General features: G+C 33.7%; 2 protein-coding genes across 2 annotated transcripts; both read right to left on the bottom strand.

Annotated features, from left to right (window-relative positions):
• Positions 1 to 625: 625 nt before the first annotated feature.
• Positions 626 to 5,996, bottom strand: LOC145932888 (uncharacterized). The gene is made up of 4 exons (XM_083032114.1): positions 5,798 to 5,996; positions 1,374 to 1,550; positions 887 to 950; positions 626 to 789 (listed from the first exon to the last, which is right to left on the bottom strand). Exons 2-4 carry the CDS (start codon positions 1,446 to 1,448, stop codon positions 626 to 628), a joined length of 303 nt encoding a protein of 100 aa, XP_082888240.1. The 5' UTR covers positions 1,449 to 1,550; positions 5,798 to 5,996.
• A 342-nt stretch (positions 5,997 to 6,338) lies between these two features.
• On the bottom strand, positions 6,339 to 10,627 carry LOC145932887 (uncharacterized). The gene is made up of 3 exons (XM_083032113.1): positions 10,552 to 10,627; positions 6,669 to 10,465; positions 6,339 to 6,572 (listed from the first exon to the last, which is right to left on the bottom strand). The coding sequence occupies exons 1-3, from the start codon at positions 10,625 to 10,627 to the stop codon at positions 6,339 to 6,341; spliced, it is 4,107 nt and encodes a 1,368-aa protein (XP_082888239.1).
• Between the last annotated feature and the right edge of the window lie 4,974 nt (positions 10,628 to 15,601).

The raw sequence follows: 15,601 nt of genomic DNA, 5'->3' as shown, positions 1-15,601 counted from the left end.
TTATATGTATTCCGCAATCATGTAACATTGACAAGCATTGATTAACTAAATTAGCTTTTCGTTCACCGCTCATGCCATTAATTAAAAAATAACCAACTGGTATTTTCCATAATTCATTAATGCCGACAATTAAAAATACTAACGCTTCTTTTGCAATACTACACTCCTCACTCGCAATGTTATTGCCTACATCACAATAACCGGAAAACTTTTTGCCATCATATTCAATATGCTGTCTTATTGCCATTTCGTCTAACATAAGAGCAGCAAGTAATATATGATTCGAATTTTTTACACGTTCTTTAATATATGCTAAGGCTTTCTGATTAAAACCGGGTTCACCATCTACACAACAATACTTTGCTTAAAGTTTTTGGATGCGGAAGGCATGAATCAAAAGTTTCTCTAATGTATGAATACGCTCGTGGTGAATAGTAATGCAACGTTATGGCAAAAGTTCGTAATGCAGGTGAAAACTTGCGAGTGAGTGGCATTCCTTTTGATTTATAAATTATTCGTTTAAGTAAATCTGCATTTCCTGCTGCAATACCTTTTAAATTATAAAATTCTTCTTCTTGCAAAAAATTTTTTTCCTTTAAATGAGCGAAGATGGTTGTCATTTTTGCTACCTTTTTTCCAAACGTCTTGTTCTCTGTTTTAGAACTTTTATTTTCGATTGGTAGTGTTTTTTCGTTCTGTTTAAGTCTTCTCTTAATTTTACCTTTTCCGGTGAATTATGAATTCTGCGAGGAGATACTGCAGTACCTTTACAAACTTTGAAAGATTGTGCTATGACAGATAAAAAAAATTTATTGTGTGTATTGTATAACGCATGTAAACAAAAAATATTCTTTTCTATTGCATGTCATATCTAAAAAAAACTTACGTGTTTGAGTTCTTTTTTCTGCCGTATTTTTAGTTACTGTTTTTTCAGGTATAGATAATTTTAACTGTAAATAATACATTAAAGTTTTAAAAACCATTTATCTTACACGGAAACAAAACTAGCAAAAGAAAGTTATCTTAGAAAAAAATAATTTATATTATATATAATATATTATATATAATATATATATATATATATATATATATATATATATAAAATATAATATATATATATATATATAATATTATATTTTATATATTATATATAATATATAAAAAAGAAGAAAAATTAAAGCATATATAGTTTTAGAGGCAGCAAATATCAACAAATATCATGAGAGAAATTATTTTTTTCTAAGATAACACTCTTTTGCTAGCTTTATTTGCTTGTAAGATAAATGGCTTTTAAAGCTTATATAATATTTTCTGTATTCTAAATAAAAGACATTTTAATGATTTTTTTTAATTGCCTCAGCCTATATGTTTACCTGTGTAACATCAACAATTTCCTGTTCTGTTATTTTTGTCTGATCAACAATCTGATCCATAAGTACAGGTGTCATAGAATCTTTTTTACTTTTCTTTAGTGGTCTGCTATCATCGTCTGTCTCTAATTTTCTGGTGCATTGTTTCTTGCACAATGTTGATGTTGATGGTTCCTCTAACTAAAAATATTAACATGCAACGTTTTTGTAATACAATCTTTTACGTTTAATAATTAATTAATCTAATTTTTAAAAGTTTTACGAAAGGAATTGCATCTTCTTTTAAACATATGCGTGTTTCAAAAGACCCATAGAAATCTTCTTTTTGGAAATGCAAAGAACATAATGTTGAATTTTATGTTATGCAAGCTTCTGTTATATTCATAGCTGTACACCATGCTTTTATTCTTTTTATTTCATTTTTGGGAAAACTATAACATACGCGCATTTTCTCTAGATTATATTTTATTCTAGATTTTTTAAGTATATCCTGGTAAACATTCTTTTATATATTATTATATAAAACAAATATAAAATTATATAGAAATATATAAATAATTATATACAATAAGCTATTATATAATTATATCATTTTAATACATGACTTTGACATATAATTTTATATATTACTGGTTGACTATAATTATATATAAACATATTTTAGATATAGTATATATTATATTCTCATTTTATATGTAATTATATATATATAAATTTTGTTTACCAGATAGCTATTTAAAAAAAAAAAATAAATAAATAAAAAGGTGAGGAGGTTTCGTATTTGTTATCAAAATGATTCCAAAAAAAATTTTAATCTATATATTTTTATTTATTATAGACATACATACATATACCTTTGTTATACATACGTAAAAAATGATATTTTTTGTATTTTTTCTATTTCCTCCTGCTTCTTCGATTTTCTCGATGATCTGTTGTTACATCCTCTCGCTATACAATGTACCATTTTTATATTCTATGCGTCTCAATTGTGTTTTTTATATGTAGCTCCAAAATTACAACACGTGCTTACAACGGACTTTTTGTGCGATGCTGCGATGACTGCTTGTCATTTACCATGTTAAATACTTCGATACTTCACCCTCCACCTAGCGCGCCAAATAATGCTGGCATTGTCCGATAGATAGCAGCATGAGTGGCCCATAAAAACATGGCCGACGATCAAATCCCCCTCCCCACCAGTGCTTCATCCCCGCATCTCCAAGCTGGCCCTAATGTTCCCTCCTTTACCTCCGTGGTGTACGCGGCGAACGCGCAACGGCGGACGAATTATATAAAAGGCGGGAAATGAAAACTGATTTTATTTTTAATATGGAAATAAATTTTATAATTAGTTGTTAATAAACGTTGTTAATAAGTGTTTTCTATATACAAAAAATTGTATTAATTATATACTTACTTTTTAGCTTTTTATATACTTACTTTTTAGTTTTTTATATATTTTTGAATTTTTAAAAATCAATTATTATCAATACACTTTGCATATATTCACTTATATTACACTTTATCATATTCACTCATATTACACTTTATCAAAAATATAAAATATTTATATGTATGTTCTAATTCTAATATTCCATATGAATTATACTCTAATAATCGGTTGATTTATCAGACATATATATAGTTTATATAGGCATATATATGTCACATATATAAATATTTTAACAAATCTTATATTTTATGCAATTAATATAAAATAGAGATTTAATAAATATTACATAAATGTTTTTCAAATTATTATTGCCAATAAATAATTAATGTAAAAATGAATATTAAATAAATGTTAAATAAACATTATATTAATATTTTTTTAATTGCTATTTCAAACAAATATTTAATATAAAATAAATATTTAATAAATATTAAATGAATATTATTTTTGCAATCTGTTGTACAATGTACAATTAATGAAAAATAAGCATTAAAAATACATTTAAAAAATATTGTCTGTTCATTAGGTATAATGTTTTTCAAATTATTATTGCCAATAAATAATTAATGTAAAAATGAATATTAAATAAATGTTAAATAAACATTATGTTAATATTTTCTTTAATTGCTATTTCAAATAAATATTTAATATAAAATAAATATTTAATAAATATTAAATGAATATTATTTTTACAATCTGTTGTACAATGTACAATTAATGAAAAATAAACATTAAAAATACATTTAAAAAATATTGTCTGCTCATTAGGTTAATGTTTTTCAAATCATTATTGCCAATAAATAATTAATGTGAAAATTAATATTAAATAAATGTTAAATAATCATTATATTAATATTTTTTTATAAATTGCTATTTTAAACAAATATTTAATGTAAAATTAATATTTAATAAATATTAAATAAACATTATTTTTTCCAATCAGTTGTACAATGTATAATTCATGAAAAATAAATATTAAAAATACATTTAAAAAATATTGTGCTACTTGGGAAAATGTCCGCCTTTGGAAATATTACAATGTAATACTATGGTAACATTACAATGTAATACTATGGTAACATTACAATGTAATACTATTGGTAACATTACAATGTAATACTATGGTAACATTACAATGTAATACTATGGTAACATTACAATGTAATACTATGGTAACATTACAATGTAATACTACGGTAATATTACGGTGCAATATATTTTAAATAATACTAAATAATATTTTTTATTTTAATATATTACTACGCGCTTTCATTATTATGTTCACTTATAGTAATTTAATTTAATAATATCTGTATATATTTATATATAATTACTAATTTTAAATGTCAAGTAAATGTTAGTTTATTATGCTAATGTTATGAAACAAAATTGATGATATTATAATAACATCAGTAAAATGTAGCATTTACATTCGACATTTAAAGTTAGTAATTAGAAATATAGATATTACTAAACTAGATTACTATATGAAAACATATAATAAAAAAAAGTACTAAAATCTATGCATGTGTATATATATATATATATATATATATATATATATATAATCTGCATATAATAAAGTTCACAACTTTTTATTTATATCGATATGTAGAAAAGGAAAATGTAATATATATATATACTGAGAACGCATATGCGTCTACTAATATATATATATGTATATTCACTCACTCCAAAAAAAAAGCGGTACACTTAAAATTTGGGAAAAAATTATCAAATTTGAATATCTCAGCGAAAAATCATCGTATCGAGATGATTAAAAAAGCATTTTAAAAAGGAGACTCTGTACTATCATATGCTTTTTATCCCATTGAGTTACGACATTTGACTCACGCCATGTGCCGAACTTGGACCATTATTTTTCAATTTTGCATGCTCTCGTTTTGTCATCCGCCATTTTCAATAAATTTATCTCGCAACATTAAAATGAATAGATTCTTAAAGTAGAGATTTCAAGCTTCATTTTCGTTTTTTATAAACCTTTCTATCTTTATTATTTACAAAGTTATTGTCATTTGAAATTTGATAATTTTTTCCCAAATTTTAAGTGTACCGCTTTTTTTTTGGAGTGAGTGTATATATATATATAGTATTTATATTTCTCGTATATTCTCAATTTTGGAGTATATACATAGAATGCGTATGTATAGCTAATATATATTAGCAGATACATATGAATAGCGCCGGAAATTACGTATCTAATATGGCGTTTGCCATACGTTAATATCCGGAATTTTTGGCGGCACTAGCCTCTTTTCTACCGGTTGTAATCGCGCGTGTGTTCACCATATGTTTACGACAGTTTACGTGACTGTAATCGCAGGTAATCTTTTTTTTTTCTTTTAAATTATATTATAAAACATAAAAATATTAAAGATATTTTTGCATGAAAGACATTTTTTATAATATTTGTTACATATATTTGATAGTTTTTGATGAATCATTTAGAAATGCAAATTAACCTCAAAATTGTTAATTGCAAATTTGTGGTATTTTATCGTGAGCTTATATATATATTTGATTTTTATATTTAATATGAACTGTTATTCTTTTTTCATTTTTATTATATCTTATAGCCACACAGATGATAGTATTTTTCCCATGTAAGAAAATCAGTTTCAATACGTAAATTTTTGGAGCTGGCCTCTCTTCTACCGCTTCTGTAATTGTCGGCGTTGGCCTCTTATTATTATCTACCGCCTCTGCGTAATTGTTTGCTTACGACATTTTAATCACAGGTAATCTTTCTTTTCTTTTTTAAATTTAATATTATTAAACGTATGGTTAATGTAAAATGATTAGATATCAATACTTATATATAATTATTAGTTTTAAATTTGTTTATAATCATTGCAGATTTTTGTTACGTTATAACAAGAAAAAACGAATGACTTGTATTGATAATTTTTGGTCGTTTGACATATATCTTGTAATTCAATATATTTCTTACGATTATATGTCTGATATTGTATTGAAGCGTATTTGTTTGACGCTGGACTTTGCCGTCCTCCACACTTGCTCGCGGTTATTCTGGCTCGAAAGCTGCGTGGTCGAGAATTCTGTGATTCTCTCGGTTATCTTTAATAAATTCACAACAAGGAGATCTGATCACTTATACACTTTATTCGTTCTTTACTAGTACAACGCGCGTGTTGTTGACCGCGTCTTGAGAGAGTCTCTGTGTTAATGGCCGTCTCGCCTCGTGAACGCGCACGGAAGTCTCCGCTAGCGCCATCCGGTTAATGTCCAACGAGCGCCATGCGGACGCGAACAACTCGTATCGTGTACGGCGCGAAATACAAATCAAATTAACTAACTTAGCTTATACAAGCCGCCCCCTTTGAAAGGGTTTACTTTCAACTTAGTGCCAATAACTAAACATGTGCTGGCACCGTTGATTATAAAATAAAATGCACTTAAATACAGCTTAATATGAGAAAAACTTATATGACTAAACGCGAACTGATAGGTACTCACTATATTAACTTAAACTAGGGTTCTGCAACAACTTCCACGGGTAAAATCGCAAGCTTTGACAACGGCCTCACTAATTGATCCTTGGCAGTTTTAATTGTAGCTGTTCGCCCAACACCATCGTTTCCGGTGTGCACTTCTAAGACTCGGCCTAACGACCAACACAATGGAGGCAAATCCTGATGTTTTACAAGTACGAGTTGGTGTGTTTCTAATTGAGTACCTTTATTAACTTTCCATTTAGATCGTGACTGTAGCGAGTGGAGGTATTCGCAACTCCATCGCGATCAAAAATGCTGCCTTAACTGTTCTATTCTCTGCCATCGTAATAGCCGATTTTCATTCACGTCTTTTAAGTCGTGACAAGGGAGACTATTCATTGTTGTGCCAATCAGAAAATGTCCCGGGCTTAAATAATTCAAATCATTTGGATCCTCGCTCAATGCAGTAATCGGACGCGAATTTAATATTGCTTCTATTTCGCACAGAACTGTAGATAGTTCTTCGAAGGTTAAATGAGCCCTCCCGATTATTCTATTCATGTAATGTTTTGCGGATTTTACGGCCGCCTCCCACAAACCACCAAAGTGGGGAGCGTTGGGGGGAATGAAGAACCATGAGGTATCCTGATCGCGCAAGAATTGCCTTACGTTTTCTTGTATTTGTTTGTCGTGAATAAATTCGTAAAATTCTTTGATCTGATTTTGGGCATCCACGAACGTGGTCCCGTTGTCGGAATACATATGTGATGGCTTGCCCTTCCGCGAGACAAAACGCTTTAACGCGGCTATAAATGAGTCCGAAGTTAAATCACTGACTAATTCAATGTGAGCTGCCTTGGTGGCGAAGCAGACAAAGATCGCGATATATGCCTTGTGATTTCGCGCGTTTCGTCGTTTTCCTTCTCGGATAATTACCGGACCGGCGTAATCGACTCCGCAATGTGTAAATGGTCTCGAAATTTTGACTCGGCCTGGAGGCAACGGTGCCATAATGGCCTCGGACAAAGAAGGTTTGCATCTGAAGCACCTTACGCATTTTTGAATGACCTTTTGCGTCGATGATCGTAATGATAAAGGCCAAAACTGTTGTCTGACTGCTGCCATAGTTGCTTGAGTTCCCGCGTGCATACTTCGTACGTGCTCCTGCGTTATGATTCGCTTAGTTATTTCGTGATCCCGCGGCAAAAGAATTTGATGACAGGCACTGAAAGGTAAATCTGAGTTATTTAGCCTACCTCCTACTCTGATTAGGCCGTGATTGTCCAGAAACGTAGATAATGAGAGAATCTTGCTAGTTGGACTGATGGATCTACCGCTGCTCAATGCCTTGTACTCTTCTGGGAAGGAGCTTGCTTGTATTGTCTTGCATAGAGCGTGCAGCGCCGAAGTGATTTCTTCGTGTGACACAAACGCGGTGGCTGGCTTGGGTTTGGCCTTCCCAACCCTCAAGCAGTAGGCTATAATGCGGCATACCTTGCCCAAACTGGAGTGTTTGTTTAACAGCTCATCGACGATGCTATGATCGACCACGGCAACGGCGGTATGGATCGTTCGTAGTTCCGGCATGTCCTCGTGGTTTTGATTGATGTCATTGCTTGGCCAGTGCTCTTCACTTAATTCCAAGAAGTCGGAATCATGCCACCACATGCTTGCGGTGATTAAATCGTGCGGCTCGACTCCCCGAGACAGCATGTCTGCCGGATTTTTGGCAGAAGGCACGTGATGCCAATCGCCCGGCTGGGTTGAATGATCTCTGAATTTCACCCACTCGATTAGCAACGAACGTAGCCCACTTGCGGGAGGGTGAAGATATCCAGTTGAGGGTGAATCTGACCACATGTATATTGGAATGTTCGTTGTGTTTATGGCTGCTCTGACCTTCAACATTAGTCGAGTTAGCAATAATGCCGCCGATAACTCCAATCGCGGCAATGAGACCGCCTTCAAAGGAGCTATTCGTGATTTTGAGCTGAGTAGTTCAGTACGGTATTCGCAGGGGCCGATCTTGGTTCGAATGTATACGCAGGCTCCGTAGGCTCGTTGACTGGCGTCACAAAATCCATGTATTTGAATGTCTTGAGGATCTGCACTAAATCTGACTCTTCTGGAGATTGCCAGTTGATTCAGCTCGGGCAGCTGTGATCTGAACCTGGTCCAACGAGTGTGCATGTCTTGTGGTACGGATTCGTCCCAGTCGAGATTGGACTGCCAAAGATCTTGTAAGATGAGCTTGGCTATAACGACGGCCGGCCCTAGAAGGCCTAAGGTGTCGAATAGTCTTGAAACTTCTGATAATATAGTCCTCTTGTTTATAGTGCCGCAGACCACGTCTGGATCGTATGCAAAATGAAATGTGTCCAGGTTTCGGTTCCATTGCATGCCTAAGACGCGTGAGCTTGATCCATCCTTGATGATAATTGATTCGTTTTTTACCTCGTCTACTTGATCTACTAGCTCGGGACAGTTTGACGCCCATTTGCTCAGCTCGAATGACCCTAGTTTCAGTAGCCGAATGCATTCGTCGCGTATTTCGCATGCTTCTTGTACCGTGTCGGCACCTGTAAGCAAATCATCAACGTAGAAATCGCTTTGAACATATAGTGATCCCACTGGATAGCTTAAAGAGTATTGTTCAGCTAGATGTTTGAGGCATCTTGTTGCGAGATATGAAGCTGAAGCTGTGCCATATGTGAGCGTAAGTAGCTCGTAAGTTTCGACTTCTCCTTTAGGATCGCTGCGCCATAATATCCTCTGTAAGCAGGTTTGCGAAGAATGTACCAAAACTTGCCGGTACAATTTTATTACGTTAGCGACTAGAACGTAGGCAAATGTACGGAAGCGCATCATGATAGATACTAAATTCTCTTGAATGACTGGTCCGACCTTTAGGGCTTGATTTAAAGACGTTCTTGAGCTGCTTTTGCACGATGCGTCGAATACGACGCGTATCTTTGATGATGAATCTGAGGTTTTGAAGACTGAATGATGGGGTAGATAGAATGATCTCTTGCTTTCTTCGTGCGATGTGTCCACTTTCTTCATGTGCCCTAATTTTAAATATTCCGCCATGAATTGATTGTATTGCTTTCTTAAGTCAGGATTCCGAATAAATCGCTTTTCCATTCCTTGTAAGCGTTTTAGAGCTATTTGCTTTGATTCTCCAAGTTTTGAAATTATTGATTCCTTAACTGGAAGTTTGACGACGTATCTACCCTGGGAGGTTTGAGATACATTTTCCAAGAAGTGCTCTTCGCATGAAGTTTCCTCGGCTGTACGATTAGTTGTTGTGACAACGTCCTCAAGCTGCCAAAAACGAGCTATTTGTTCATGCAGCGGATCGCAGATGACAGCGGCGTGAAATGTATGTAGCCCTTGGACTATTTTTTGATTATTAGCGATGCGTCCCGCCAGGATCCATCCCAGACGTGTTTTCTGCAATGTAGGATGGTCATTAGTGGCCTTGATTTGTCCTACGCACAGCAGGTCCCAAAATATTTCCGCTCCAATGAGCATGTCGACCCTTGACGATACGTTGAATTGCGGGTCTGCCAACTTGATGTTTCGTGGCATTAAATAAGCATCCTTTTTCGTGGAGAATGCTGGGATCTTACCCGTGACTTGATCTGAAACAACACACTCAATGGTGGCGGAATATGCGCTTGTGCGCGATTTCAGCATTATTATGACTACTTGTGACAATTTCACGACTGCATCGCTTATACCTCTAATCGATACCTTGCGCTGTAGCGGTTTTAATCTGAGAATGTTCATGCACTCCCTTGATATAAAATTTGCTTGAGCGCCGCAATCTAAAAGCGCGCGGCATGGAGTTAGGGACCCGTCTCCATTTACTACATCGATGATAGCCGTGGATAGCATGACGTGATTTCCAGTAGTATGATTTGAAGCCTGGGCAACTACTGTCGTCGGTGGTTTTTCTGTTTTCACATTTTGTCCGGAACCCGAAACGCTGTTAGCCTCCGTGGTGTCCGCGCCTGCGTGTAGTAATGTATTGTGCCTTTCCTTGCAGACTCTGCAACCACTCGATGTACATTTGTTTGGTGGATGGGTCGGAGAACGTAGACAGTTGTTGCATATCTTACGTTTGCGAACCTCGGCGATTCTTTGCGACGTCGACAATGCTAAAAAATCCTTACAATAATATATAGGATGATCTCCGCTGCAATAGTTGCATTTGGCCTTGACTGTTGCAACACAGCGGATTGACGCTTAGAGTTGGGCTGCGAATGCTTGTTGTGACTCCTTAAGGCGACTTCAATGGCCTTGCCCGAGGTCTCGAGCATTTGACAACGACGCGTGATAAACTCAGTAAACTTGCTTGAATGTGGGCGGATCCGTGCCGATTAACGAGGACTGCCATTCTCGTAGAGTGAGCGCGTCCAATTTTGAGCTCAAAATGTATGTGAGTAAGTCGTCCCATTGTGAGGTAGGACGTCTCAAAGCTTGAAGAGCCTGTATGTGCTTGATCGCTCCATTAGTAATTTGTCTCAGCTCACTGGAATTCTCCTTGACCATCGTTGGTAATTCCATCATAGCCTTGATATGAGTGTGAACAATGATGCGTTTGTTTTCATAACGTTCCTTGAGAAGATTCCACGCAACTTCATAATTGATATCAGCTATTTCTAATGAACTGATTACTTTACTAGCATCACCTGACACAGAAGCCTTTAAATACTGCAATTTTTGAATATTACTGAGTGCTACGTTTGAATGTATTATAGAATTGAAGGAATCGAAAAACGGAAACCATTCATCGTACTTGCCAGAAAACGATGGCAAGTTTAATTTAGGCAGTCGTACGTTAAGCTGAGTTTGAGATTGATCGGACGCGCGCGAAGATGATGGCGAAGAAACTATGTTACGTATTAATGACGCTGGATGTAGTATTTCGCGAATTCTGGCTGACAGGTTATAAAATGCCTCCTCAAATACCGCGCTATCATTACTCTCGTTTTCGTCTATTACTTCAATCTGCGACTGCACATCACTGTATTCCGACCAATATTCGTTTAGTTTTAATTTACGTTCTTCAAGCTGAGCTATGACTGTGGGTGTTACTGACTGTATTGAATCTACATATGTCTTAATTCGTGTGCACGACGCTTTAATGGACGTGCGCCTTCTCTTGAACGCCACCGCGTTTTGTTCGTTCGACATATTGTATGAATATCGTCTGAATTATACGCGAGGTTTGATTGGCAACAACTGTGAATAGTCACCCTTACCTGAATGTAATGGGCGGGAAATGCCCTAATGATAATATCCTAGCGCGGGCGCTGAAAGGCTCGGTCGGTAATCCTCTGATGATAAGAGAGAGAGAGAGGAACATCGTATGTCCTCGTAGGCTTCCTGGTGTTGACCCTGGTGCGTTCGCTCGGAGATCCTCTGACGATGGGTGTCGTCGAGTGCTCTCGGCGACAACTCCTTGATGCGAACACTGACGTTCTCGGCGATCCTCTGATGAGTGTGAGTCGTCAAATGCCCTCGGCGACGTGTTCGATGTGAACACCAGCGTGCCCGGGAATCCCCTGATGAGGAACTGTCGAATGTTTTCGATGATGTGCTCAGATCCCCTTTTTTGAGGATGTGAACATCCGGCTCGAAGGACCAATGTATTGAAGCGTATTTGTACGCTGGACTTTGCCGTCCTCCACACTTGCTCGCGGTTATTCTGGCTCGAAAGCTGCGTGGTCGAGAATTCTGTGATTCTCTCGGTTATCTTTAATAAATTCACAACAGGGAGATCTGATCACTTATACACTTTATTCGTTCTTTACTAGTACAACGCGCGTGTTGTTGACCGCGTCTTGAGAGAGTCTCTGTGTTAATGGCCGTCTCGCCTCGTGAACGCGCACGGAAGTCTCCGCTAGCGCCATCCGGTTAATGTCCAACGAGCGTCATGCGGACGCGAACAACTCGTATCGTGTACGGCGCGAAATACAAATCAAATTAACTAACTTAGCTTATACAGATATGTCTATGATACGTGATTGCTGCAACATAGAATGCTTTTACTACAGCTATAAAATGATTTGTGCTAACTAGACCTCTGAGATCATATTGAATCTAAATGTCGATAGTTATATTTATGAATTGAATGACTTGTACTGTTAATAAGATGGTCATATAGTAAGATTTCATAGTTATTAAAAAAACAATTGTAGAAATGAATAACTTCTATTGCGTAGATTAATATTGAAGAGTCTGAATACAATAAGTGTGTTTATAAGTATAATATGGCATATTAAAATAAAAGTAATAAATTAAAATATAGTAAAAATTTCATGCATAAAAGTATATCGCAAAAGAAAAAACAAATATTATTTTTAAGATTAAAAGAGAAATACAAAACATTTAATAAACAATGCGATTTTGAATCTGAAGACAATTTTGCAGATGAAGATAATAATTTTGTAAATGAAAACAATAATTTTGTAAATAAAGACAATAATTTTGCAAATAAAAACAATAATTTTGCAGATGAAGACAATAATTTTAATTGTATTAAAGTAACACATCCAAATATAGAGGAAGAATCAAAATTGAATGTTGACTCAGATCTAGAATTAGCTGTCAACTGTAATGACAGTTCAATCACTAATCATCAACATTTATTTACTTCAGCTTTACGTAATGTTTTTCTCATACATAATATAAAACATGTGCAAGGTGATGCTATTTTACGTGTTTTAAGATCACATCATTGTTTTTCGTATTTACCACGTTCAACTAGAACTTTTTTGTAAACACCACAAAAATCAAATTACAATATTGTTTCATTAGGTTCAGGTAAATACGTTCATATCGGTTTCGAAAAAACTATTCAACAGAAATTAGTATGCATACCTATAAATCAATTACCTACTGAAATAGTTATAGATATAAGCACAGATGGTGCAACATTGAATGGATCGTTTCAATTTTGGCCAATACAATATAGAATAACAAATATAATAAATAATAAACCTATTATAGCTGGAGTTTATTTAGGGAAATCAAAACCATGCGATTCTCATAAATTTATGGAACGATTTGTTAGTAACATTGTACAAGTGATACAAAATGGTGGAGTATCTATTAATGATAAAAAAATTCCTTTACGTATTAGATCTTTTATTGCAGATGCACCAGCAAGAGCATTTATTTTAAATCATAAAGGTCACATGTCTTCAAATCCGTGTTCTAAATGCAAAGTTGAAGGGTTTAGAGCATCTAATAGAATGGTATTTAACGTATTTGATTCACCATTACGAACTGATTTTGAATATAAAATGTGTATAGATACAGAACATCATAATGGTGAAAGTCCATTATCTGTACTTCCAATGGAATTAGTCTCAAATGTTCCTTTCGAATATATGCATTTGGTTTTGCTTGGGGTGACTAAAAAATTGATTATCGCATGGCTTGAAGGGAAGTATGCTGTATCAAAATTATCTGGTAGACAAATAAACATACTTTCAGCAAGATTGCTTTCTTGCAGCGTCCACGTGAATTTTCTCGTCGATGTAGAGATATTGTAGAATTGTAGAATATAAAACTTTTAAAGTTACTGAATTTCGTACATTTTTAATATACACAGGACCTTCTGTATTACCTGACATGGTGACACAAAATGTTTATATACATTTTTTATTGTTATCCTGTGCTATTCGCATTCTTATGTCTGATATTTCATCTGACGAAGATATCTTATTTGCAGAACAAGCATTGCGAAAATTTGTAATTCTTAGCGAAAATTTATACGGAATTGAATTTTTGTCATATAATTTGCACGGTTTACTTCATCTTGCTAACGATGTTAAACTTTTAGGAAAATTAGATTCATTTTCCGCATTTGATTTTGAAAATTATATGCCAGAATTTCGTAATTTTGTACGTAAACCTCATCTTCCATTGCAACAATTTATACGAAGATTGCACGAGTTAAACTTATGTGATGTGTCCTTAAAATCGAATAATTCTCATGATATAATACATGCATCCTGTACTCATAAAAATAGTCCTCTTTTACGTAGTATTCCTTGCACATGTACTCAATTCAAATTATTAAAAGTTGGTTATATTACATATGATTGTAATAAACGTGACAACTGTTGTATTTTAAAAAATGGTATTATATGTATTATAGAAAATATTGTTCAAATCTCAACAAATTATTATTTTATTGTGAAAAAATTTAAGGAAATTAACAATTTCTATAATTATGTAATTGAATCAAAATTAATGGGAGTGTTTGAATGTTATAATTTATCTGAACGATTTATTATTGCTTTATCGGATGTTTATACTAAATGTTTTAGAATTCCAAAATGGTCTAGAATTATTGGTGAAGAAGAAAATATTATTCAAAATACATGGGTAGTAACTACAATGTTTTCAGACATATCAAAGATATACGAGTAGATATAATACTGTTTTGTTGAGATTTGAACAAATGTATATATAATGTATATAATGTATTCATAATTATCTATAATTAAATATAAAAATTACTAGATTAATATTGTTCATTATTATTTATCTAACATTAACATTTTTATAAAATTTTATTTACAAAAATATTAATGTTCGATAAAGTGTAATATGAAAAATAATTGTATTTCTCTTTTTCCTGTTTAGTATAATGTCCAACGTTAAAGGTAATGAAAACAGTCGTATAAAGAAGCATAACAGTAAAATAAAAGAATTGAAAGTGACTTCAAAAGGAAGACATATAATAAAACCCAAGAAATTGCTTACAACTTCATCTGATGAAAAATTGAAAACGAAAAAAAGGATTTTAAAACGCAAATCTATAAATATGCATGATGAGTTGAACGATCTTCAGTCATGTGCATCACAACCAAATATCTTAAGAGATATCACTTCATCAAACAAAGTGTATACATCAAAACGTATTACATCAAAAACACCCCACGCAAGTAACGTTTTACCTCGTAGTATTAGCATGGATGATACTAATCTGTTACACAATAATCATTATTCAAAACAATCGATTAAATATGATGCCACTCATGCATTGACAAGAAATCTAACTGAAGTAGATTCAAATACATCATTTAACGATCAGAATTCACAGCGATCAATCGAATATGATAAAACTGATTCATCATCAAAAAATTATAGTGGATCAGATTCAAATATGTCATGTAATGATCAGAATTTAAAGCAATCAGTCGAATATGATAAAACTGATTCATCATCAAAAAATTGTAATAGACCAGGTTCAAATATGTCATTTAATGATAAGA

Source organism: Prenolepis imparis, unplaced genomic scaffold (assembly GCF_030444845.1).
Source record: "Prenolepis imparis isolate NDT839.2.m4 unplaced genomic scaffold, iyPreImpa1.0 SCAF_2, whole genome shotgun sequence".
Lineage (NCBI taxonomy): Eukaryota > Metazoa > Arthropoda > Insecta > Hymenoptera > Formicidae > Prenolepis > Prenolepis imparis.
This window is presented reverse-complemented; position numbering and strand designations above follow the sequence as displayed.